General features: G+C 41.9%; 1 protein-coding gene across 1 annotated transcript; it reads right to left on the bottom strand.

Moving 5' to 3' along the window:
* Positions 1 to 33: 33 nt before the first annotated feature.
* SNX3 (sorting nexin 3) lies at positions 34 to 26,998 on the bottom strand. The gene is made up of 5 exons (XM_087718679.1): positions 26,596 to 26,998; positions 2,698 to 2,793; positions 2,195 to 2,319; positions 568 to 703; positions 34 to 351 (listed from the first exon to the last, which is right to left on the bottom strand). The coding sequence occupies exons 1-4, from the start codon at positions 26,755 to 26,757 to the stop codon at positions 598 to 600; spliced, it is 489 nt and encodes a 162-aa protein (XP_087574805.1). The 5' UTR covers positions 26,758 to 26,998; the 3' UTR covers positions 34 to 351; positions 568 to 597.
* Positions 26,999 to 27,956: the final 958 nt, after the last annotated feature.

The following is a 27,956-nucleotide window of genomic DNA, read 5'->3' as shown; positions in this document are numbered from 1 at the left end:
TCCCCATCATCACAGCAGTAAAGGCATACTAAATGCATTTCACTTTTTTATTTCAAAACAACTTTAGACAAATGATCTTAGTATACAAATCTTGATTTCTTTTTACACAATATAAAGATAGTTTCCTCATTGCTTCTCAGTACAAAGGTATTTGTTTTGCCACTTAAGGATACAACCTCAGAAGTGCTTATTTTACACAAGGGGATAATGAAACGTTAGTCACCAAAATGTAGGTGCAATACTACGTATTTTACAGAAATATTCTAGTGTTTTAATCAAATAAAAGTGAACGTGCAACACCAGAACAGTGCAAGTTCAAGTAAGGCCAAGTCAGTAATCCCCACAAGGTCACTGCAAAGGAAGAAAAGAGGTTCAAAGTATTTAGATTTTTAAAAGCCATTTAATTAAACATCTGACAGCAGATTTACCTAAATTTCTTTAATGCCATAAAATGAATGCAAAGACCAAGTAGTGCCATTAATATACCAAAGATTTCTTGTGCCAATTGGTCTGGAGCATGCTAAAACCTTAACTACAAATCTTGGACCATGTAAGTTAATCACTAACATTTACGCCGGTTAAAGTGTTGTGCAGCATTCAAGCATGTCTTATTTTCGATGGTGTGTAGGTTTTATCTATTATTTCATCTTGCAAGAACATATGAAGACAACGTTCATTCTGAGCCAAAGGATGACCTGCAACTCTGAAAATTAAAAATTAAAAGGTTAGTCTTCCTGTAATAATAATCCCAACATACTTTTACTTTGTCAGCAATTGGCTTCTAAGCATTATTTTCAAAGCCTAAAATTTTGCATTCTAGTTCTCTATCTTAATTAGGTAAGATTTTTACTTGTTACCGACTACAGGGGTGTGTGCTAATCTTTGTTTCAAGGCCATTGAGTTAATGCTGTGTGAAGACATTTCCGTGGTTATGTGGCCAGCATAGTATCATGGAATGCTGTTACCTTCCCACCTGCACCTATTTATCTACATGTATTTGCATGCTTTCAAACTGCTAGGTTGGCAAGAGCTGGAGCAAGGACGGGAACTCACCCCATCATGTGGCTCTCAGGTCTTGAACCTGGGCTGCTGGCTTTCCAGCTGACAAGCCCAGTGTCTTAATGACTGAGCCACCATGCAGTCTCCTATCTTAATTAAGGCGGTGAAATTTCCTACAAAGTACCAGTGAACAGGCCCACTGACTTATATGTGATGGGATAAACAGAAAACAGAACATAAGTCCAGTAAAAGTCAATTTAACACCCTCCCCAAATTCCAGTGTATTTAAAAATACTGATTTTGATGAAGTGCCTTGTTCATAATTCTGCAAAATTGCACTACACTCCCCTGGCAGCTTTTAAGCTATCATATCTAATAGAGGTTTGCCTCTTTTGAATTCACATAAGGCACTAAGAATAAATTTCTGAGATTGCAATATCAAATAGGGTGAGGTACTATGGGGCAACCATGGCTTATTTAACCAATATTATTGTCTAGGTTTATCAAAGAGAATTTGGCTGCAGCAAGAATGATTTCCTTCAGCAATGAACTGCCAAAGCTAAAATGTTGCTGTTTAATTACAGGCAGTAGGAAAAAGAGGTTCTTGATAAATGCACAGCATATACCATCTCATTTCCAAGTTAGAAGTTTTATAGGGATCTTTTCTGAAGGCCAAATTAGTACACATGTATCTTTAATATCCTCTAGATTCAAGCATACAAATCTGTACTGGGGATCATACTTGCAGTCAGAAATTATAACCAAATTCTTTGTTCGATGATGAGCACACTTATCTCTCCCAGCCTTATTTGTATGATGCTATCTTTACATGCTGCAATCTAAGCAATTTGCATACATTAAGAAACAAAACCCAGGTCACTACAAATTCTTCAATTTTTGCAGCAAGCATGTTAAGTGGCTGCCTACTGTTCAGCTTGGATATTGAAACTGCTTTGCAGTTCAACCTGGAAAGTGGTTCAGAAGTCTTTAATAATGTAAACTGAGCTTTTCTTTATATTAGCACAAGCTCCACTGATCTTGAAAAGACTTAACAGGTCACTGTTAGATGTCAGTAGGTGTAACATATAATCTACAGGGTTGTTAACACCATTGCTAGGAACTCAGTCCGGTGCACCAGCATATTGTTCATTACTGAAGTTTCTGTGCAACAGAAGAAATAGAATATCCCACTTACTTGTTTATGAACTGTTCAAGCCCCAGCTTCCTCTCTTCTATAAAAGAATCATCAAATATCCCATCATCTCCTCTGAAAGGCAATTGGCGAAGAAAGGCTTTTCCGGGTAAAGGAGGTACAACCACCTAAAAAACAGTTGGCATTTTCAATTCTAACTCTGTTATGCTAAAAATTAAAGCATCGTCAACATTACCATTACCACCATCATTATCGCTGCTGCACAAAGAGCTCTGAAAATTCTCTAAGCACTGTAGAAAAAATTCAGATTCATTCCCTTCCTTAGGAATGTGGCACCAAGATGATTTAGGGTGAAAATACATAATGTTCCAAGCTTAAACACAGCTGTTAGGAGGCAAGATGGCTTATAGTGTACGTGCTCTAATTATAACGAAACACCAGAATAAGTTGGCAATCCTCCCTGCCATCAAAGCATGGAAATTCACAGTGCAAAAGTTTGCACTGCTAAATTAGCATCAAGCATCAAGAAAACTTTGTTGCCTCACCTTACTTTCTCTTTCTAGCTCACTTCGAAGCCATTCAAAATCACTGTATCGTCTCCTGACGCAGGACTCCTTCAATTTGAAGATTGGAAGATTTGTCTGAAAGAAAGAAGACCCATCACTCTCCATTCACTTGACTTAGTTAGCTACTTTAAGAAGCATGTGGACTTCAACTTCTAGAATGCTGGTTGGAGACTCCAGATTGTTGAAGCCCACACTTTGTCAAGTTGCCAAATGATTTGTTCAGAATCATTCAGCTATGACATCTGAGGGCTTAGCAATGATGAAACAACGGGTGTTTATCTAGATATTACACTTCAAATGGATTCCTCAGGTTAGATGAGCAAACTGAAAGTAATAAATTAATGCAGTTGTGTGGATCTAGAATGGCGATAGAGTATTCTTTTAATGATTGTCCATCAAATATAAAACAGTCCATCTTTCCAAGACATTCAAAACATTTTGGAGCAAATCCTCCCAAGGAGTTGTGCAACAAATAAGACTAAAAAGCACAAAGATACCATCACATTTTATACAATGATCCTAATAAAATTTTAGTTTAATTGAAGGACCAAGAAATGAAGGCAAGCATTTAGGATAGAAGTGGCCATCCACATGCTATTGAACTTCAGCTCCTGTTCATTATGGTCAGTAAAGTTAATGTTGAATGGTAACAGTTCTTGCGATTCAGGTCTTCCAAATGTTTAAGACTTTATGCTGTCCACTCTGTTTATTTGGCCCCTTAAAAAGAAAGCATGTCTTCCTAGGATCAGCTGTCCCAAATTTATTTTCCTACTCTCAAAAACTCTGCTTTACTTGGAATAAGTTCCTGGTTGCTTGCTCTGACATTAATGTTCAACAGTATATTCAGGAAAGATATTATCTGCATTATTGAAATAACAGCTCAAATATTCAAGTAGTTTTCCTGTGTGGATATTAAAAATATAGAAGACAAGATGGAATCTTCAAGCACCCTACATGACAATGACTCTAGGGTAGGGCAACAGATTGTCAGTGCTATCTTCTGAAATCAATCCGATAGAAAGCCATCATGCTTACCAGACTTCATAGGGATTAAGAGTCAATACAGTACTCAAAGCTACCCAAGGGTTCAGGAACATTGCCAAAGTTACATTGTCTTAATCCAATTTTATAGCATTATGTACAAGATTGTGAAGACTGGTGTTGGACCAGGAGCAGGGAGATGCAAATTCCAGGTCAACTTCAGCCTTGGAAGCTCATTGGGCAACTACAAGTTACACAGTGTGTGTGGGGGAAATAGGAGGAGGGAGTATTATCTATGTTGTCTTGAGTTCCTGTATAAAAGGTAAGATACACTGTATTTTTCAGATTATAAGACGCACCATGATTTTGAATAGGTACATTTTTTAAAAAAGTTTTTACACTCTGCTCGCCTCCCAAACCCCCTGCATGCCTCGTTTTTTGCAAAAAAAAAAAAAAAAAAAAGGAGGTGGGGATATGCAGAGCTTTGGAAGGCTTGTAGAGTGGTCCGGGGGGGAGGGCAAAAACAGCCCTCCCCAGCCCTCAGGAGCACTTTGCAAGCCTCCCAAGCCCTCTGCATGTCCATTTTTGCAAAGGGGGCAAGGTTTCGGTAGGCCAAAAATGCTGTATTCAGTGTATAAGATGCACCCAGATTTTCACCCTCTTTTTTGAGGGAAAAAGGTGTATCTTATACTCCGAAAAATACAGTAAACCTGATGAATAGCCAAATTTGAAAAGATATAACTAATTCTTCACATTCCTTTGGCTGAGAGGCCTCCATTTCCTCGAATGCTGGGACAAAGATGGCACAAGGATGGACTATCAGCTTCTCTCTTAGTAGAAGCTAATAAGAGTATTTTACCACATAGCCAATTTTCTCTAGAATGTTAACAGAGAGCTGCATTCAAATCCCTGCTTCCGGTGATTTTTTGACCAAAATTACACAGCGTGTTTAGATTTAAAATGAAAAACCCTTTCAAGTTACTCAAGAAATCCAAAAAGGAGTTTAAAGATCCATCAATCATACATGTGCCCAACATTAAAGCTGAAAAAACAGTACTATATATACTTGCTACCTAGAACAATGGAAATGTATGAAAATGAATTAAAATACTTTCTAATTTTCTACCTCCAGCCAAATGTATGGCTAATGAGAAGGCTTATCATAAAAAAGTCTGCTAAGCAATGTTTCAGGAGAAAAGCCCATGTTATCATATACAGAAACATCTGTATGTACAAGGCATGAAAGTTGAAACCCAAGGCAAGTTTGGAAGGCACCTGCATTTTCCCAGCTGAGTACAACACAATTTATTGTACTCATGCTTTACAAGAAATAGAACCTTAAGAAGTTCCTTTATAGTAAAAGTCATACTTGCTTTTGTGAAACTACTTTCACCCCAGTTAGGAAACACCACTATACAGTTCCTTTGGAGCTCAAGGGAAAGATTCCCAGAAATGAAAAACAATGGATTACTGCGCTCTGATTTCACCTTTTGGCTTATTAACAGAGTTCAACTCTCCAAAATAAGTCATTATAGGTGTGTAAAGCCTGTACAGTTTTATGTTTTCTGCAGGTGAGATTTTACCTTTAACATTCCATTTGCTCGGGTTACCTAATCCTTGTTGTTAACTGCTCTTTTATTCAGCAAGTTAAGATTAAACCCTGAAAGGAGCGCCTCAGAAATTCTTATTTCTTGGTGCGGAAGCATATAAAAGTTAATCTCTAAGCAAGATATAAAGGCTTAATGGTACAATGCTAAAGAAAAAATGGAATTGGAACTTGCACCTCTCCTTTTTTCTTGAACTCCCCAAACAATCACAATTATTCTCTACTGCATCTGACTTTTTTGCTATTTCAAAATAATGTACTTCTGAAATACAAGCTGCTTCACATTAGTTTCTTGGAGAGGCAAAGGTGTGAAAGTCTCTGAACTCTAAAGGGAGAGGGGGACAGAGGGAGGGAGAGGGAAAGTGAGAGGGGGGGGGTACTTAACATTTTAAACTTATGTCTACCAGACTGTAAATTAATCTAAACTTATTACTAGTTTATTATAGAACCAATAGAATTTGTTTTAATTATATTTCTCAATTAGGTCTTTAATTATCTTTGTTTTGCATCTAATACTGCTTTATTGGAGCCCTCATTCAGTATTATTGGGGAGAAAGGGAATTAAGATGAATTGTATTGATCCAATAATAATTTTTATAGCATTTTAAAATCCAATGTGAAAACCATAGGAAGTGGAAATATAGAACCGAGCAGTTAAAATGGTAGAATTCAGGAGTCTGATAGATAGATACCATCAAATATCTGTCAAATGGTGTTGCTTACATGGTTGACAGGAACCTTAAAGGGTATATGAATATCCTACTTTATACAGGGTTATGCTCTGTATCCATGACTAAATTCTGTTTATTTTTGGAGCCTATATAATAGGACTTTGAGCTTTTTCTGAAGGGGAATATTGCATTTAATTTTCAAATAACATGCTTAAGACCATAAGACATAGTCAATAGAACCAGACAAAGGTTATACTCTGAATTAATTTATCTTCTGCATTTTCTACTTTACTAATAATTCAGTGGCAATTGTGATGGCACCTAGGAGTCCTATTATTAGTCCTATTTCCCAGAATAATCATAATCAAAATAACAGTAAGATATAGCAGTTCTTGCACTAAGGAACTAATCAAATGATAGTGAGGCTAAGAAGCAACTATGCTTTTGTTTAATACTCTCTTCAAATATTCCTATTTTTTGTTTTTAAAATTTTAAAGCAGATTTTAAAATATAATTGTTTTACAAAAATTGAATTTGGCTCAAAAATATTACAGTGGATATTTTAGGAATTGTTTGATAACAATAGTACACAGCATATACATTTGCCGTGTACATATCAGAGGTAACCCACCTCTGATATGTACACTCCCAGTTTGGCCTGGATCAGGTGAACCAGTAGTGGCGGCGGCAGGAGGCTCTGTCCACCCTCACCTCCCGAATGCTTCTGTGCATGCACAGAAGTGTAGCGCACACGCACAAGCAAACCAGTAGCACCAGGATTTGCAACCCACCTCTGGTACATATACCTGTACATTTTATTTATGAAATCACTAAGAGACAAGTTATATTCTGAGACTTTTTGACCATTACTATTAGGGATTACCATGTTTCTAAGTGCTTATCTCTTTTATTCTCCATCAGTACTATCAAAATAAAAAAATGATAAATGAATAGAGGATTTAGAGGGATAGAATTAGTTTAGATCAGCAGTCTGAATATGAATGCAAAAAAATGTGGACAAGACAACCCTTAAAGGGTGAAATTTGACAGAGACTATACTTTTAAAAAATCCAACATAATTTGGTGTAATTCCAAACATCTACATAGGAGAAACGAAGGAAAGTAAAAGAACAAGCAAACAGAATACATTTCCGCCCTTTGAGGCATGCATTTCTGGTTCTTAGTATACTTTCATTTTCATGATCTAATGATAAAAGATGTCAGAAGGATACATTCAATCATGATATTAATTGAATATGTTTTCAGAGGTACTAAAGAACTAGATGAATTGGTAACCGTATGACACCGTATTGAGATCTGCTGCTAAATTACATTTTAAGGATGTTCTTATCATAATGATAAAATGCTCCAAAAGAAATCAGAGTACATATAAAATGTCCACTGGTTTATAAGAATTGAGTTTTGAATTTGTTATTCCAATAACTATATTTGGCTCCATCGTTTTCTTTGTTTCCTATAAAAAACAGGTTACTGAGAGGAATCTCAGTTCTAGATCTTCAAAAAGATCTAGAATGTAAAACTCCAGATCCAGCAATGGTAAATATCCAATAACATGTGTTTAATACAGATAAAGTGCCAAGAAGGATTTGCCTACTATTTTAAAAGTAGTTTAAACCCTTTAACATAACTTTTTAAAATGAAAGGGTGAAATGCTTATCTACATTCAATTTTTTTCCATGGCATTTCTCAAGATAGAATGGAATGGAGTGAAATGGAATGGAATGGAATAGAATAGAATAGTTGGAAGGGACCATGGAAGTCTTCTAGCCCAATCCCCTGCTTAGGCAGGAACCCCTACACCCGGGATGGCAAATCTATGGCACGCATGCCACAGGTGGCACATGGAGCCATTTGTCAGGACACGCGAAGCGTTGCCCTGTCAGCTGTCCAGCGCGTATGCATGTGCTGGGCAGCTGAGTTCAGCCTTTTTTAAAGACATTTTTCGCCCTCCCCAGGCTCCAGAGGATTTATAGGAGCCTGGGGAGGGTGAAAAGAGGCTCCCCCCCCCAGAGGCCCTCCGGAGCTTCCCTGAAGCCTCCGGAGCATAAAAAACCGGCCCTATGGGCAAACTGGAAGTTCAGGAACGGATTTCCGGTTTGCTTGTAGGGTCCTTTTTAGTCCTCCGGAGGCTTCAGGGAAGCTGTCTGAAGGTCCCTGAAGTCTCCGGAGGGCTTAAACCGACCCTCCAAGCAAATTGGAAATGACCTGAAGGTCCCTGAAGCCTCCAGAGGGCCTCCAGGGGGGGGGGGAGACTGTTCTCGCCCTCCCCAGACTCCTATAAATCCTCTGGAGCCTGGGGAGGGTGAAAAAAAGCATGGAAAAATGGGTGGGAGCGCCTCTCATGCCACATGCGCACTGGGGCGGATGGCGCATTGCACTATGGGTGCAGCAAGCCCGCACACGACCCCCCTGTGCTCCCCCCTTATGGCATGCGAGCCAAAAAAGGTTCGCCATCGCTGCCCGATGCCATTTCAGACAAATGGTCTCTTCTTAAAAAATTCCAGTGTTGGAGCATTTACAACTTCTGGAGGCAAATTGTTCCACTGATACTATGTACAGTATCACCCAATTTATGTCTCCAAATGAGGAGGTAGTTTTTCAAAAGCTGGATTGAATTTTGAAATTCTTTATTTCAGTGACCAACATGGAGAGAAACAGGCCAGAAAGTTTAAAAACTTAAATATTATAATTATGCTTCTAAGTAGTTATTGAAAAGGAACCAGTTAGCTGTTATATTATTGTTTCTTCCCTTCATTTTCATGTTGCTGCAAATGGAAATGGATGTGACTGGCTCAGCTGCCAGTGCCAAAACAAGCTGCCTTGTGGGCCTATCACTGTGGCCTGGCTACTTTCTTTCAAGAGCTTGACTGAAGGATCTCCTAGAACCAAATAAACTATGCAGTTTGCCAGTCTGTTTTCCATCCACACAAAACATCTATTAGCCTTCTAAAATGAGCCCACAAACATACACAATCTGTAAAAAGATTGACTCCTGCTGGCCACACAACAGAAAATCCCATCCTTCTGAAGATGACATAGAAACATACGCAGCTGGTTCTTTCATCAAATAACAAAAATAACCTAGTAAGTAGACTGGCAGAACAATCTATCATTCTTCTGTCAATCAGCTCCTTGACCAGAGCCAAGATCATCTCTGAAAGATGGCACAAACCTTTCCTCCAATGACCTCTTCTTCCTTAGATGGCCACCAGAGTTATTATGCAAGTTGTTAATAAAAAGCTGGGATATATCCATTTGTTAAAAGTACTCCCACAAAATTAAACCTTGAACTCTGGACTGGAAAAGACACGAAAAATGTTAATGCATAACACCCAGAGAATCCCTAGGAATGTGTTTCTTTCATACTTAATTTAATTATCTGAATCTCCCTAAGTTTATTTTTAAATCAATCACATAAGCACCTGACTTTTTGAGGGACTCCACCAGTAACATAACCCAAAATGCAATGTTTTGACAAGAGGCCCAAACACCAATGAACCAGGAAGATGATGGGATTGTCAATTAAGATACTGATTTACAAAAGCAGAATGGGAAAAGGTCCAGAGTCAAGAAAATTATAGTGATCTATATAGCACTCAGGCTACTGATGTACCAAAGAAAAGAATCTGATATGCCACTTGCATTGTGTAGACTTCTCATTTTACTTTACAGAAAAACTGTTCTCCTTTTGGGCAATTTCTTGAAGACTATAGCACACCTGCAAGTAACCCCCCCTCCCCGTTCCCCCAATAAGTCTCGCTGAACAAAGACACTGTTACCATAGCACCAATTTGAAGAATAGACTATGGTAAAATTCTATTGGCAACTCAACTGCCAGCAGAAAGTAGATACTCCTAATAACTCACAAAATACCCCAAGAACCTTGTAAAGTCATGCTATTAGGGAAAATATATAGAACAATCAAAACAGCACATTTGGGGAAACACTACAGAGACACATTACAAGCAGGTATATTAATGTTCTTTTACTGCCTCCTGCTGGTTAATTCCTTTTGGTTAATACTATTGGGATACACTACAAACGTCAGCAATTTTCTGAAGAAATGAAATTGGATCTTCAGTGTTTATTTTAAGTATGAGAAGAGGCAAAAACGCCTTAAGCATTTTTATTAATTCTGCCCTTTTCAAGAAACAAGAGTGATACAAAGGATGGAATGAGAAAGTAAGTTAGTCACAGTATAACCATTTGTAGAAACAAGCACCGAAGATTCTTAATTCCCAAAGCAACCTTACCTCCCAAGAGTCTGCATGAACAGGCACGTTTCTTAATAGTTGCCTAACCACATTTTATGGACTAAGCAACCTTTCCCCAGGAGGGAATGCCATAATCAGATAGTGACAGCAAGAACCACGCTATCAAATATGGATGGATGGAAAGAATTTTTTTTGCCTAGATTCATGACTTTTCACATTTCTGTGTTACATTTAATTCTATTTGTTTTCACCTATTGTTCAAGCTTGTTTAGCTCTTTATTATTTTTTCTCTTTCAGCCACCACACTAGCTTTGATCATTTGCAAATCTGATTGGCATTCCCTCATCAATATTATTTATAAATATGTTGAACAGAACTGCTGGGTTCTGAACAGATCCTTGTGATGTTCACTTCATTTGGGATGTTTTTCCAAGTAGATTTGATGCCATAACTATCCTTTAAATATGATATTTGACCTAACAGTGGATCCATCCAATGGTTAAGCTGTCAAATCCATATTTGATCATTTTGCTAATAAGGACACTGTGTGAGACACTGTCCACAGCATTTTCCTGACCAACCAGGCTAATAACTCTATCTAAAAAGGAGATCAAGTTAGACTGACATGGCTTGATCATCATAAATCCATGTTGGGGTTTAGGTTAGTCGAATATCTGTACATTAATATCAACATTCTGATTTGGGTATAGGAATTTACAAGCAGCAAATACAGTATTTTATGGTTGCTAGATGAATCAAATTAATTTCCCTACTTTGTTGCTGTTTCCAGAACATCTTCAATATAGAGGGAACTGCAGTAATTCAATAGAGCATTTATCAGGACACGGATAACTGAAACCAGACTATCTTCATGCAAGGAAAATCTAAGCCTAGTTACCCAGTGGCCTCAATTGTTAGGTATACTTTTCCTGTAGTGACAGATTTGTTCAGAAGAAAGATATGTGATCATCCTCTCTGTAAGAGCACTATTTCATATAGCATACAGTATTTCTCCAATTCCCAAATCCAATAACCATTTCCTCCGGATTAGATTTCAATTATACACACCATAAGTTTCTACTACTATATGATTTAGTCTTCTCCATTAAGGTATGATTTCATTAGGAGTTGGCCATATGAATAGATGTTAAAAGCTAGCCTCTATTTTTCTTAGCCAGGAGCTACTGCCACAAGATTATGGACAAAAGGTGAGTATACCCACCTCATCTGGAGATACGTAAAAACGCCACCAGCACTTTGGCGCTGCATTTGCTTGGTTCTATATTTCGGTTCTCCATCATTTTAGTCCAGTTGGATTCTGTTTCCCATTCCTGATCTAACTGTACATGGCCAGAAATACCCTCTCACTATCTAATCGTATTTCTCCTTTCCATCACCAACTGAAGAAGGTTCCAAATGAGACTAATTCCAAGCAGGAGAGTGTACGTAGCAATCAAATCAGTTAATAAAAGCCATCATCTCCCCCACCCCCCTTTTTTGTAGGAGAAAGAACGTTGGTCTTACCTGAACGTGTCTTTTAAGGGGAAGAGAGGGAGTGGTCACGAGAGCGAGTGGTCTCAAAGTCTGATTGGGCCAAAGACTGAGAGCAAACTCTTAAAATACTGGTGCTTTCCAATCCTAGCCCAGTTTCCTCGAAAGCGAACAGTAGAACTGAAACCACAAAACAACAACAACAACTCCCCTGGGAACCACCCGGGCCCTCCCCTTGGCCCCAAAGGAAAAACCCTCGGGCGGATGGTGACTACTCCCTCTCTTCCCCTTAAAAGACACTTTCAGGTAAGACCAACGTTCTTTTTCTAGTGGAAGAGAGGGAGTGGTCACGTGTCGGACATACCCAAGCTTTAGTCCCAGGGAGGGAGAACAAGGTAATCACTAAGGCCCAAGGGGAGCATCAGCCGTCACTCTCTGCAAGACCCTCCGACCAAAGGACGCGTCCGCCGAAGCGAAGGCATCCAGCCGATAATGCCGGATGAAGGGAGTCGGGCAAACCCAAGCAGCTGCCCGACAAATGTCCTCAAAGGGGGCCCTCGTGGCCCACGCTGCTGTGGTCGCGGCACTTCTAGTCGAATGGGCCGTAATCCCAGACAGAACCAGATGACCAGCCGCCCCATAGGCCTCCACAATGGCTGGACTCACTGGAACGAAACAAACAAGGCCTCTGTCCTGTGGACCGTTGCGGTCCGCCAGAGATAAATGCATAGAGCGCGGCGCACGTCCAAACAGTGCCAGAGCCTCTCCCTGTCATTGGACAGACCCGGGCAAAAATCGGGCAGGATGATCTCCTGCGCCCTATGGAAGGGAGTGTTAACTTTCGGGATGAAGGTAGGATCAAGGCAGAGAACCACCCTATCCTGATGAAAATGGCAGAGGTCATCCCTGGAAGAAAGGGCGCCCAGCTCTGAAATACGCCGGGCGAAGGTAACCACCACCAGAAAAGCCACCTTAAGGGACAAAAAACGTAGATGAACAGACCGGAGAGGTTCGAATGGGGGCCCCGTCAAGGCCCTGAGAACCAGGGGAAGATCCCACGTGGGGAACCTATGGATAGAGGGAGGCCTGAAATTAGCCGCCCCTTTCAGAAAACACTTGATCAGGGGAACATGAGAGAGGGAGGAAGATCCCTACTTGAGAGACCGCCTCCTGCCAATTACCTCCTCGAGACCTATAAGATCTCACAGATTAGGCCTCCTCTGAGTGCCATCCGCCAGCCAGTGCCGGCTGGCCGCTACGCGGAGGAGAGCCTTCTCAGTAGCAGCTCCGACCCTTTGGAACGATCTCCCCGTGGAGATTCGTACCCTCACCACCCTTCTGACCTTCCGCGCAGCCCTCAAGAGCTGGCTATCCCGTCAGGCCCGGGGGTAAAGATTATAATTCGCCCCCACCCGAATGCTGAGTGAATGTTGTTTATTCTTTTAATTACGTGTTATGTTATATGTTATTGTATGTATCCCCTCCCATGTAAGTTGTTAGCCACCCTGAGTCCCCTCAGGGAAAAGGGCGGCCTATAAATAAACTAATAATAATAATAATAATAATAATAATAATAATAATAATAATAATAATAATAATCCCACATCCCCCAAGACCGAAGACAAAGCTGCTACCTGATGGCGCAGAGTATTTTGTGACAGCCCATCATCCAGGCCCTTCTGCAGGAAGTCCAGGACATTGGGAATAGTGGCCCTGTCGGGGAAATGCCAAGAGGAGAACACCACCAGACAAAAGCTGCCCAGGTGGAGTTATAGATGCGGGTCGTCGACGGACGCCTTGACGCCTCGATGGTACGAATGACCCCGAAGGACAGATTAGCCCCCCCTCAGAAGCCGTCGTTCAAGAGCCAGGCGGTCAGATGGAGCCATTGAGGCTCCGGGTGGACCAGGACTCCCTGCCGCAAGACCACCTCCTCCCGTGGAATCCTCCACGGAGGAGCCACCGACAACTGGACAAGGTCCGCGAACCAGGGCCTCCTGGGCCAATAAGGGGCCACGACTATGACTAGCACCCCTTCCGCCACCACCTTCCTGAGGGTTCCCGGAATGAGGGGAATGGGAGGAAAAGCATAAAGAAGACCCAGGGGCCACCTGCTCCAGAGAGCGTCTGTGCCCTCCGCAGACCAGGACTGAAAACGGGTGAAGAACCACGGGAGTTGCGAGTTTGTCAGTGAGGCAAAGAGATCCACCAGCGGAGTGCCAAATCGCCAACAGATCCTCAGAAACAACAATGGGTGGAGTTGCCACTCGCCATTGTCCAGAGTCGCCCGAATCAGCTAGTCCGCCTGGTGGTTGGAAACACTGGAGATGTGCTCCGACACCAAGGACAACAGGTGCCTCTCCGCCCAGGGTCCCAGCCTCAGAGCCTCCAGCCAGAGAGCCAGAGAGTGAGTCCCCCCCCTGACGATTTATGTGAGCCTTGGTGGCCACATTGTTTGTCAGGAGACGCACATGACGTCCCTCCACGGAGGTCCGAAAGTGCAGAAGGGCCAGGCGAGCTGCATTCAGCTCCAACCAATTTATGTTGTGGCGGAGATCCGAGATCGTCCACCTGCCCTGAGCCAACCGGGAACCCACCAGGGCCCCCCATCCGAACAGACCCACATCTGTCACCCTGTCTGGCTCCCAGAAGCAGCAGCCCCGCTGAATGGCCGGCGAGAGCCACCACTTGAGAGAGGATTGGACCCCTGCCGGGAGGCGCAGACTCCGAAGAGAGTTGCTCATCCTTCCCCTCTGAAAGGGGATGAGCTCCCACTGGAGCAGCCGGAGGTGGAGCCTGGCCCACGGGACAATTCCTATGCAAGAGACCATCTTGCCTAACAACTGCGACAGTGTGAGAACCGAAACTGATCGAATTTCGTGAATGGAGCCTGCGAGTTGTTGCAGACTCCTCCAACGATCCTGGGACAGACGAACCACCCCCCGACACGGAGTCTATGTCCATCCACAGGTGAAGAATGCACGTGGAAGGGAAGAGATGGCTCTTGGGGAAGTTCACGGAAAACCCCAGATTTTGAAGACTCCCGATCATGAGCTGAAGGTCTGAGACAGCCTGAGGAAGAGACCCCACCTGAACTAGGACATCGTCTAAATAACATTGTAGTCTCACCGGGATTGAGCACAGATGAGCCGCCAGAGCCGCTAGAACCTTTGTGAACACTTGAGGAGATGGGCGACAGCCTGATCCATCAGGTGGTGGCGCTCCAGACTCCTGGACGGAGGGAATGACCTGAAGAGATTCGGGGTGGTGGTGGAGAGAAACTCTAATCTGAGACCATGACGTATGGTGGACCAGACCCACGCATCCGACGTGATCTCGTCCCACTGATCTGCATAGAGTGAAAGGCGGCCGCTGATGGGACGACTCGGGTTTGAGTCACTTCCCTCTGCGGTAGGGATGGCCGCCCCCACCACGAAAGGGCCACTGGGACTGGTGCTGGAACTGGTTCCTGTCCTGAAAGTACGACCTGTGAAACTGCCTGTCAGAGCGGAAAGAAGAGAAACGCTAGTTATGATCATAGTCAGAGGCCCTGTAAGACTGCCTATGGTAAGGATGAGACCTAGTCTCGGGCTTCTTAGCGTTAGATGGCAGAACCTTCTTTTTGTCTTTATTCTCAATCAGAATGGGGTCGAGAGTCTCCCCAAAAAGATTAGGACCCTTAAATGGAGCAGCCGCCAAATTCCACTTGGCCTTGTTATCCATCTGCCAGTGGCGCAGCCATAAGAGCCGGCGAGACATGACTGAAGTGGCCAAGGCACTAGATGCAAACTTAACCGTGTCCAGGGTCGCATCAGCGGAAAACTGGGAGGCCGCCATCTTGATTAGATCCTGGTGGAGCCGCGCATCCTGGATAGGAATGCGCTCCTGGAGCTGCTTAAGCCACATGACCGTGGCGCGGTTGAAATAGGAAGCCGAGGCTGCAGACTTGATAGCCCACACAATGGCATTAAAATTTTAAGCTCAGCGCACTTATCCTCCGGCTTCAATTTATCGGCCGCATCGCCTGACACCACTGGAGAGGAGGAGACCAGGGCAGCCACTGGAGTGTCAATGGCGGGCAACTGAATGGCCTGGGCAAAGGTCCACTCCACATTATAGAAGCTGCGATCATTACTCCCAGGAGTGGAGAAATTAGAGGGACGGGCCCACTGGTTTGTCAGGACCTCCATAAGCAAGGGAGGAGCTGGAATCTCCTCCTTGTTCGTGGCGGTGGCAGAAAACATGGCCATGTCAGGATCAGGGGAATCCCCAGTCCCCATCTTGGTGGTATTCCTTGCCTTGTTCAGAAGAATCTTGAACATGACCGGAGAAAAGAGGCCCGAAGAAAAGGGTTCATCTGAGGGGGGGCGCATCCTCATCTTCCGAGAAGCCCATGTCCTGGAGGTTCTCTTCCCCCATGACCGAAGCTTCGCTAACCATGGAAGGAGAGGAAGCCCTGTACAGGGTCCGGCCCAAACCTCCATGCCTGGAAGCGTGGGAGCTTCTGTCCCATTGGGCAACGCCCCGTGAGATTGCTGCAGAAATAAGCTGTTTAATCCCTTCAGGGAGGCGATCCAAATCCTCCATATCGCCATAAGAAGAACTAGGCCTCTGAGGAACCAACCTGCGCACAGAGTAGGGTTCCCTGGATGCTCCCTCCAAAGGATCTGCTGAATCTCTCCCAGGTAGAACCGGAGAACCAGAAGGGAGGGAGAAGGAGACCTCCTCCACCTGGAGTAGGAGTGAGGCCTGTCGGGGGAGGCTGAGGCCAAAGAAGGACTAAAACCCCTAGGTGAAGAGTGGGCAGAAAGGGGCCTGAGAGGAGACCGGGACCTGTCCCTGGAAGGAGGCCCAGCTGACCTAGCCTGTTTCTCCGCTCTCGCAAACGTTTTTTCAATAGCCTTGTGCCTCCTGGCCTCCTCCCTTGTGGAGGATCGAGATGGGTGCTGGGCAGCAAAAGATCTCAGGGGGGGAACCCCCAATTCCACCCCCTGCCCTTCCTCACCCCTCACCAGGTCAGCCACCTGGCCCTGGAGAACATCCGAACCCTCCTCCATCCCCCTACTCACGTGTCCAAAAACTAGCGATGGAAAATGCCAAGCCGCTGTAGGCCCCGCCGGGACCTGGGCCTGCTGGTTTAGATGAGGAGTAGGCCAAAACAACGCCCCCGCACTGGGCCCAGTCGTCATAGGCCTGAGCGCGTGGCTTGTGCATGTGGAGGCCAACCAAAATGGTCACTGGAACTTTCCGAAGATGGCAGAGGCCGATGGAAAACGCCAGCGGCTCTGCCGGGCGTCCAGAAGCCTGCACCGCTATAGGCAAGGTCGGGGAAGGTCACATGACTCCCAGACACACACGTCCCTCCCCCGAGAATCACTCGCAGCTGTCTCAAATAATAAGGAAATGCGGCAGCCGCCCAAATCAAGCACCGGTTCCGCGAGCGGCTCGTGCGCACCTCGTGGTGCCGCTGCTGCTTCTCTCAGCCGTTCAAGGCAACGAAGCTGCTGTTCCAGCAGCTGAAAAGGAGCTGGCACCCCTGCAATCCAGGGGATAGGGCTGAGGCTCCGGGCCTTTTGGGGGGGGGCTAAACACCCCACAGGGCCCTCCCCAACTGCTCGAGGCAGAGATCTGTCCCTTAGGGCCGCAGCTGCTAATTTAGAATTTAGTAAACTTTAAAAGCCCAATTAAACCGAATGAGAAACCAGATTGCAATAATCGAAATCCTACCTAAAAATATTCTCAACAGTGCTTGGACCAAGAAGACTGAGAGGAAACTGGGCTAGGATTGGAAAGCACCAGTATGTAAGAGTTTGCTCTCAGTCTTTGGATCAATCAGGCTTTGAGCTCAATTATTTGTGCTTCAAACTTTAGAGATTAATTTGGAGATTAACAACTAGAATGATGAGAACAACTTAATTTTCCAACTTCTCAATTGTAGGCTAGTCTTTTAATATTACCGATGACAGTAGATGAATGTACACAGATTGGGCCAGCTTGGTCTAGTGATTAAGATGCCAGGCTAGATGCAGGAGACTGTGAGTTCAAGTCCCATGTTAGCATGAAAGCCAGCTAGGTGACCTGATATGTGAAGTGAGTTGTGAGGGTGACTGGTCTAAGGTCACTCTCTCTCAACCCAACCCAACCCACCTCACAGGGTTGGTGCTGTGGGGAAAACAGGAGGAGGAAGGTGTGAAAGACATGGTTGCTGCCTTGAGTTATTTGTAAAAATAATAAAGGTGGGATAGAAAGAAAGAAAAAAAGAAAGAAAGAAAAAAAGAAAGAAAGAAAATCTCAGCTGTTAATGCATTCACTTTTAAGAACAGATCTCACATTCAAATAGAATGAAATCACTTCAGAATTAAGGAACTTCTTTTTGCCTAGATTGCTAACCATGCTAAGTTTTTACGTAACTGGAAAGCACAAAAATGGAGGTTGATTACATATAAAGATTATTTAAAAAGAACTAAATTATGATAATGGATATAGGCAAATAAAGGAGAGATAATATAAAAATATAAATATAAATATAAATATATATATATGGTTTTTTTTGGTTGTTTTTAATTTGTGCTGATAAATAAATAAAGGGAGACTAGTATAGATCTATTTCAAGCTATTTAGCTCTCATCAGCTAGCCATACCCTTACTGCCTCTTTGAAAACGTTTCACTTCTCATCCAAGAAGCTTCTTCAGCTCTGACTGGATGGTGGGGAATGGAAGGATTTATACTCCTTGAGGACAGGTGGACATTTTCATTCTTTTTAGAGAGCCGTTGAAGCCACTTAGAAGTTTATCTGTGTCCTCAAGGTCACCTGAATAGTGCAAATGGATGTGGAGCCTTCTTGGAACTCTTGAAAGGACTGTGATGTAGATTGGAGATGGATCATGTTGTATCCCTCCCCTTCTGTTGAGAGAGGGCAGTTCAATTTTGTCCAGCTGTCTGCAAGGGATATATAAATCCTTCTATTCCCCACCATCCAGTCAGAGCTGGAGAAGCTTCTTGGATGAGAAGTGAAATACCAGAAAGTCCAGTTGCCTCTTGAAAAACACCTTTGGGACAACCATGACCTAGATGACTGATAATCTCCATAGGCATGATTCACTGTCATTTTCTTCTAATTTATTAATAACAGCTAACCTCAATTTGTTGGAATTAAATAAATAGTAATTCAAATCATTCTTATGGTAGCCTTCATTATTTGTCTTTGATTTTGATATAGACTTGCAGTGTAATCTGATTTTTTTTTAACCAATGAGTGAGATAGACTGTAATCATTTGCATTTAGGAATATATGCATTTCTAGAAACTAGAAAAGTTGCATGGCTTTAAAAACATATTTTGTAGAGAGCTGGGGGACAGCTTTAGATGATCTATACTCCAAAAACCTGCCTTCAATATCTATGGAATGTAGAGCCAATTTCAATGGATTGTTGAGATCTGAAATGCTCTAAAACATTCTGCCATTTTGAATTTTGAGATGGTAGAATACAAATGAAAATTTCCTTTTTTATTTATTTATTGTTGCTCTAAACTAATAACAGAAAGAGAGAAAAACATAGGGAACACACAAAATTTACAAATTATTAAAAGACGTTTGTGTGTGTACACATACTCTATGTATTAATAATTATATATAGAATTGTAACTGTTTACTACTGTAAAGACTGTTAACTAGCAAATGTCACCAGTTTTCCATTAGTTACCCCAAAGTTTTCAGAGAACAGAAACCGCCTTGATAGAAGCAAAGGATTTGTTTTAAAAAATGATGACCTTGTTAAAGGAGAATTCCATTAGAAAGCAAGCCATAGCTTTTTTATTACAACAGGAACCCAAAGCAATGCATGAAGTATTATTTTGGTTGTCATCTGCTATTTACTTTGTTTCAGCTCTTCTCCATTTCAGCTAAAAATTCTAAAGTACAAGTGCCGTGCACTGCTAATTTCTTTAGCTTCCCAAGACTACTTAAAACAGGAAGCCAAAAGGGTAAGAGGAGCATATATGTTCAGATAGCGTACTAAGTCAACTTATCAATGAAGATATTTTGGAGGGCATATTAAGATGGTAACTACTTTTTTAAACATTTGAGCATGAAAGAATAAATCCATTTCCTTTATATTAAAGTTAATATACGTGAAGTGGTAAATATAATACCTAATAGCTTTTGAGTATCTAATCTGAGCCTTGCTAAGAAAGGCAGGTTCCATTAGAAGTTTCAATGATAACTTTTAGTTAAATGAAGAAAAGATATCTGACCTTGTCTTTTGTGAAAGACACGTACTCAAGCTATCTGCAGATTCATGCCCTTGATACTAGTTATTTTCACAAAGCTTCCCAAGCTCTCAGAAATCAAGTGTAGTCTACAAATTAATTTTAGCCTTGGGATTCTGAGATACTTGTAACCCAACAAGTTGTAATCATTGATGATATCAAAGAAAGAAAAAAAATGACATTTGGTAACTTAAGAACCAGGAAGAACAAATTCAGTAGTCATTCATGCTGAAGCCTGGCAACATAGATAGCAATATAATCAGGGTGGCTTCACAATCCTGCCTTATAATGGCTGGACTTACACAACGTGATAAACCTTAACTAAGTCATATTATGACTTGAAATGATGTGTGAAATCAACAAAAATAGGAGTGCAGGATATATTTAATTCAGGAGGAACAGTTCTCACATTCAGCCAATATATGCTGAATGGGAAATATGCTATTTGCTCCAAAAAAGAAGAGGCATCATCTAAACTGTAACATGTAAATGAAGAGTTATATACTAACCAAGCTGGGAACAAACAAAATTGTCCAGTAGAAATTAACACAGTATGATCCTCATACTCTAGAACCAAACTATCTAATAATCAATCACTATTTTGACATTACACTAGGATATATACATTCTGATACCCAGTGACTCTTAACAGCAAAGTATCTATGACTTTAACATACCATTTGTTGAGGTAGATGTTAAAAACCCTTGAATTACATGAAATGAACTTCCACATTCTATTTCTTAGTCTTTACAGTCTTGCAAAATAACATGATCCCATGTTTTCTTGTTGAGACTTTATCCACTTGTATTCTATCTATTTTTCCACTTGCTTTTGTTACACAATGATCAACAAAACATTGAAAATATCACAAAGGAAATATCAAAAACCTGCAAATTCAAAAAGGGAAGAAATGGGAGTACACACACATATCATTTTAGATAAAATCCAACCTTTAAAACAGCCATATTTAATATTTTTTATTAAAAAAGACATTTGCACAACTAGAAGTAATTTACAAGTAGTCCTTACCAATTAAAATTTGGGACTTGCAACTGTCACTAAGCAATGTAGTCATAAAGTGAAACATTTCATAATATCCCAACATATGCTGCGGTCATTAAGCAAATCACCCACAATAATTAATTAAAACTGCCACTTGCAACTTCTTGCCAGCTTCCTCATGGATTTTGCTCATTGTGCCACTGGCTCATTTTGCCACTGTAAAAGTCACAAACTTCAATCATGTGGCCATGGGACAATGCAACCATCATAAATGTACCCCCCAATGCACAATTACATGACTATGGGGATGCTGTTATGGCCACAACTTTAAAGACTGCTTGGAAATCTCCTTCCACATCATCGTAACTTCAAATGGTCATATATTTATATAATATTTCTAAACCATCCATTTTCCTCAAAAATTAATATCAAGTCTTAATTGTTAATAAACCCATCTTTAATTGAAGAATTCTTCAAATCTCACAATAGCTGTGTTAATTTTTCAATCTATTTTTTTATTTTCTCTCATGCTTTTAAATATCACTATGTTGACTTTTGCAGAATCTAAGATTTCAATGCAGCAATTCACATAGTCCATCTACAGTACAGGGAGTTCTCAAATGGGCTGCTTAAGAATCCCAAGATGATAGACGCCCCCCACAAAAAGATACATACAACCCAGTTCTGAAGTCCCCCTCCCCATGGTCATGAGACTGCATTTCAGGCGCTCATCAACCAGCCCACATTTACAGTGCCCCACAGTCACGTGATGGCAATCTATGACATTTTTGCCAAAAACTGGCATTTACTGTATTTTTTGGAGTATAAGACACACCAGAGTATAAGACGCACCAAGATTTTGAAGAGGCAAATTAAAAAAAAAGTTCTTGCACTCTGCAGACCTCCCCAAAACGCCTGTTTTTCGTGAAAACAGGCCTGTTTTTTTTTAAAGGCATGAATAGCCTTTAGGAGGCTTGTAGAGTGCTCCTGGGGGGGTGCCCCCCCACAGAGCAAGCAAAAAAGGCGAATTTTCCACAAAAATGGGCCTGTTTTTCGTTAAAAAAGGGCATGCATAGCCTTTAGGAGGCTTATACAGTGCTCCTGGAGGCTGGGGGGGGGGGGGAATTGAGCAAAAAATGGTCTGTTTTTTGCTCATTTCTGCCCTCTACAGCCCCCAAGAACACTCTGAAAGCCTCCTAAAGGCTATACATGGCCATTTTGGTAAAGGGGGTGGGGTTTCGGGAGACAAAAAATGCTGTATTCACTGTATAAGACACACCCAGATTTTCAGCCTCTTTTTTGAGGGGAAAAAGTGTGTCTTATACTCTGAAAAATACGGTACTTGTTTTGGGTAAAAATGCCCCACAGCTATCAATAAGTCCATTCAATGACCATGGGTTCACTTTATGACTTTAGTGATTTACTTAATGACACTGCAAAAGAAGAGGTCATAAAATTTGGTCAGTCACGTGATGACCCACTTTATGACCATTACGACTTATGACCAAATAATGAGCCAATTCTATTGCAGTTGTAAATTGAGGACTACCTATTGTCTGTTGCAATTTACTGGTGTGATACTCAGGACTGTTCCTTTTGAAAGTTGCATTTGTTCTTATTAATCATGTCAGACTTTGTAATAGTAGCAATCCAGGCCATATTGTATAGGTATTGGCGGCTGGCACTGATCCATCAGATCGAATTAACAGTTGGAATGCTTAATTTATCATTCATATAAATAGCACTTATGAACTGGAACACAGTTCCTGCAACAGCATTCCCAAAGTATTTCCTGAAAGTAATACAATAACTTTTGATTGGCTAATATTTTTTGAAGAAATTGAACAATTTCATTTATTGGATTAGTTTACGCTCAAAGGTTTTCCTAGAACAAGTACAACCAAATATCACAGTGGTAGTGTTTAAGAAGAAAGCACGGCAAGAAGGCTTCATCATAAGTTGCCATCTTGGTATTTCCTCATGTAAAGTTATAAAAATGCTGGGTTGTCTTAGACAAAATATAGTTTTGGTCCACTTCCTGCAATATTGCCTACTCAGCCTAAAGCAGTTCTTTCAAGTTGTTAAGACAGTTTTTTCTAACTACCTCATCCTTGTTTATTTAAAACCTTTATAGGTAGTCCTTGACTTATGATAGTTGAGCCCAACATTTTTGTTGCTAAGCAAGACCATTGAGTTGCACCCCATTTTTATGGGGTGCAACTTTTTCCCACAAGCAACTCACTTCAGTTGTTAAGTGAATCGTGTTCAGTTGTTAAGTGAAACAGGCTCCCCCCCCCATTAACTTTGCTTGTTGGAAACCAGTTGGGAAGGTTGCAAATGGCATGTCCCAGGACAGTGCCAATATCACAAATACATGCCAGTTGCCAAGTGCTCCAATTTTGATCACAAGACCATGGGGATGCTGCAATGGTCATAAGTGTGAAAAATGATCGTGTCACTTTTTTTAGAGCTGTTGTAACTTTGAACAAACACTAAACTAAACATAACTATTGAGGAATAAAAGTTGAGGAATACCTATATATAGGTGTCCCTCTTTTAACCAACTCTGGGTGGCTCTCAATCAAAAGTTAAAATAGTGTATTAAAACTAAAAATTAAATATGTTGAAAACAAAAACATGGTGCCAAGTTAAATATGTAGTCACTTTATCTTATCCTAACACTTGGAAGTAAAGCCAGATCTTCTGTGCTTTTCAGAAAGCTAAGAAAGCAGAGACCTTCAGGGGAAAGGCTGTTCCATTGAGCAGGGGTTACCACACAAAGACCCATAAGATGGCAATATTTAGGGTGACCAGAAGTATGCCCACCCTATCTGATCTAGTAGCATAGTAGCCTAGGTAGATGTCCTTACGGCAGGATGGCGAATTTGTGATATGCATGTCAAAGGTGACATGCCACACATCAACACTTCACAGCTTTAAAAACCAGTGACTAGCATCTTAAATTGCACCTGGAAAGAAACTGGAAGCCAATGCAGTCCACATTTCAGAGTATTACATGGGCAAACCTAGGGACCCCATTATTGTGTGTACTGCTGCATTCTAGACCAGTTGAAGTTTCCCAAGTGGTCTTCAAGGGCAGCCCCATGTAGAGCTCATTGCAGAAATCCAAACAGAAAGTGACCAAGGCATGAGTGACTCTGAGCCAGGCCTCCTGGTCCAAGAAAGGGTGCGATTGGAGCACTAAATGAATCTGTGCAAAGCCCCTTCCCCACAAGCAGAGTTATCACTGCTCGGGGGGGGGGGGGGGAAACTGCACACCAGCTCAGTCCAGGGAAGTGCCACTCTGTTCAGAGTCAAAGATGACCCTATCTCAGCTGATATAGTATTATCTACCAGGTATGTCTTAAGTACACACATTAATCTTCTTTATCCACTCACATACAGAGATAAGATATATTCCAAGTTCTTTCTAACTTCAGGAAACAATAAGCACACTAGTCAACAGATTTAGTTTATGTTACCATCTTCAACTTTTCTAGAAATGTGTGAGTACAAAAGATCAGGGATCAATGCCAGCCATTTTTGCTTCATATCAAACTTCCAATAAAGGCAAACATCTAAAATACGTTTACTTTATGATATTTAAGGAAATGTACAAATCTCCATGACTGCATATGGCATGTTAAAATATTTGTTGTTTAAATGTATAATCTAAAGCTTTTGTCTTTAGGAGGTGAAGGACAGAACAAGTTATCAAAACAAGTTACTAACATATTTAAGAAGCAGTCTGTATGATTCAAGTATAGGTCCTTATTTGTTATAATTTCTTTGAAGACATAAATCCTCCATACCAAGAGTGAGTTGACACACTCTTTTAAAAGCAAATAGCCTTGAAATTATCTCTTCATGATCATGGAGATAAGATGAATGTGAGGTACCCGCAACAGAATACATTCTCTTGATTAGTCTTTAACTTACAAAAATGCAGGCAGCTGAGCAAAGAAGAGATAGTCATTAGAACAATACACATCATTAACAAAGTCAGACCAGGCTTCCTTTTGTGGTACAAAAGGAACTATGGACACACTAGAGTGAAGTTAAAAAGCAAACCTAAGTTTCTCTGTTCAGAGGCAAGTTTGACAAGTTATGATGTCAGGTAGTCAAACAACAGATAAACCACTATAAAACGTTCCTTATAGGCATTCAGGGAACATTTTACTGGCCATTTTCTAACAAAATAACTTTTTTCTTGTCAAATGACCAGGAAATTTATATTCCTCTTTTATATAATGATCTAGAATCAGAAATTTGCCTGATAATTTTCCAACAGTGCTGAAGGCCCTGAAAATTTGAGAACCCAAGAAAAAAATCGGAAAAGGGAAGCACAGGGACTTTCTGCTTTTCCAATGGAAAATTTGAAAGATTTTAGCTTCTGAAAAGCTTCTTATATTTTCTTTTTTGAATGAGAGAAACATTTTATTCAGTGAAGTGAAACAAAGATTATTGAAAGACTGCCATCAAATAGTAATACATTACTAACGCATTGGATGGTGTCACTGTTTTATAAACATAGTTATAATGTACCACACTCAATGTTGTCTGTATTACCCTTTTTAGTACAAAGGTGTATTATTGTAATATGTACTAATATTTGCAATTTCACTCTTAGAAAATTGTATTTGAAATCATTTACAATTGTATCCTCTTTCTGAGTAAATAAACATGATTCCTTAATACAGGATGGATATTTCAGAATGTTACATACAAATAGGAGTAAAAGTTACAATGCAGACATGTAAATTTGTGATAGGTTTTCTGTTCTTTTTTTCTTACCGAACAAATTCAAAATTCCTGGAAAGATAATCTCCTACAGAGAGTAACTTAAACACAGAAGTATTGTATCAGAAAGGGTACAAACCACACAGAAGTGGGAGAAATCAGCTGAGGTTCTACTTTGCATAATTCTTATGCCAGATCAGCACATGGCTACAGCACAGACAAATGCAAAGCCAAAGCAAACTACATTTTGGATAGAAGAGATAACAAACACAGAACTATTCGGTTTTGTTTTTTTACAATTTCAAGTATTTGAAAAGTTCACCAATAACTGGGATCTTGACTTAGCTTTAAGAATGGGTTTTATCTAATTCATTTTGCGTGGTAGAGTAAGCACTGAGTTAAAAGCTACTCATCAAGCAGGATTCAAGACTGTATTACTTTAAGTATCTTAAACTGTGTGCAATAAACAAGGAATCTCTTTTAGCTTCAATAAAGCATGCCAAGGTGCAATAATAGGAGAGCAATCCATTGGGGACCTAGATGTGGAGGGAGGAATCTTATCTACAAACCTTGCCTGAAAGTGCTGGGCCCATAAAAACCACTCCTAACCTCCCTTCTTGTGGGGAGGCAGAAGGACAGGAAAATGAGAGGAAGAGAGTAAGGCGAACCCTTCAGTGGGAATGTTCCTCAGGAAAGGCGTGTACTATTGACAGTACAAGGAGGGGGAAGAATAACGGACCCTACTACACCCCTTGCAAACCCGAATCGATACCCCAGCTCGAAAAGCCAGACGTTAGTCCCCCCCCAACAAAAAAAACCCAGCCCCGTCTCGTCCTCTCTCTCCAGCCCTCCAAGGCAGCCGCCTCGCTGAGATCTCTCACCTTGACTCTGACCTCGTAGGTGGTAAAGCGCCCCCGCCCAACCCCCACCGTCTGGGGGTTGCTGACGTCGATCTCTAGGAAGTTGCTCGGGGGCCCGTAAGCGTCGTTGAGGTTCTGCGGCTTGGTTATCAGGCGCCTGGTGTCCGCCACGGTCTCAGCCATTTCTCTCGCCCTCCTGCCTTCGGCGTCTGTCCAGTCGGGCGTAGCGGAGCCTTGCCGAGACAAGCCGCCGCCGCCGCCGCCAAAAGAGAGACCAGGGCGGGATCCAGGGCCGAGGGAAGGGAGAGGAGGTCGCTCGGCCGCCGGAACGCAACCGCCCACCCTCTCCCGCCTTCTTATTTACGGGCGACCTGCCGCCGTGACGCCCCCGCGACACGCTCTGGCCCAGCCGCCGCCCGCGCACGGGGGTGGTGGTGATGGTGGTGGAAGCAGCCCAGCGCGTACGCAAAGCATCTTGGGACTTGTAGTTTTCCCTTTGCCCGAGGGGGTTGTGTGTTCCCTGAATGACGAAGCCCAGAGAGTCGCTCGCGAACTATAATTCCCGAAGTCCTTTCTTAGTCCTGGCCAGAGAAAGTCAAGAGTACAAGAGAAACCTAAAGGCTTGGGTTTAGACATCTTCCCGGGCGCGCGCGTTGGGGGGGGGGGGGGGGGAGAAAGGAAGGATGACTCGGAAGCCGAAGAATGCTCATCTAAACTTGGAAATGCGCCGCAGGGAGAAGCGAGGGAGGTGGGCTGCCTACCCTACACCTTTTGTCCCTAGGATGCTTTGAATCGGAGCAACGTTAAAGTCTGGGACGTAGTCGTAAATGTATGGAAATGTCATTAACGTGGGATAGAAAGTGGAAAGGTCCGTCGGGTTGTCAGCCCACCAATCTCAGTAAGTGCGCCAGAGAATGCAGCAGAGATTAGTCCTGTGCAGAAGAAGGGTTACAGGTTTTAGGTGTGTCTAATTCTGCCTGGCACAAGGCTACAGTCTCCAGTTTGTGATTCACGGCCCCCAACCCCCCAGCTCTGCCCAAGTGTATTGTAGGGAGGCCGGAGCTATGCTAGACCCCAGTTTAGAGGAGCAACCACAGTTAAAAAGATCCTATCTTTTGTATACCCTCTTCAATATCCTACTGTTTCTGTTAGAAATATTTTTTAAGAGGTTAATGGAGAAAATGTAAGTGGTAATCCAATTCTGCTACCTATTTATATGATCATCAAAAGATATACATTACTCCTTGCATATTTGAAATACACTAACTATAAACAGCAGTACATACAGTCAATATAGAGTAATGACATATATCTGATTCTGGAAAAAACTAGATACTGTCACCACCTCTATAATTGCCTGAATCAGTTCAGAATTGTACACT

Source organism: Thamnophis sirtalis, unplaced genomic scaffold (genome assembly GCF_051295495.1).
Source record: "Thamnophis sirtalis isolate CommonGarterSnake01/CBP01778 unplaced genomic scaffold, rThaSir2_p1.2 scaffold_6, whole genome shotgun sequence".
In the NCBI taxonomy this organism is placed as follows: Eukaryota; Metazoa; Chordata; class Lepidosauria; order Squamata; family Natricidae; genus Thamnophis; species Thamnophis sirtalis.
The sequence above is the reverse complement of the archived record's forward strand: the minus strand, read 5'-3'. Positions and strand labels throughout refer to the sequence as shown.

What these genes read in the sequence shown, in the direction of transcription:
- SNX3 (XM_087718679.1), bottom strand. Translation starts at nt 26,757, where the DNA reads ATGGCTGAGACCGTGGCGGACACCAGGCGCCTGATAACCAAGCCGCAG. An exon ending in CCTACGAGGTCAGAGTCAAG is followed by an intron (nt 2,794 to 26,595) that starts GTGAGAGATCTC and finishes TCTTTCTTTCAG; the next exon opens with ACAAATCTTCCAATCTTCAA. An exon ending in AGCTAGAAAGAGAAAGTAAG is followed by an intron (nt 2,320 to 2,697) that starts GTGAGGCAACAA and finishes ACTGTTTTTTAG; the next exon opens with GTGGTTGTACCTCCTTTACC.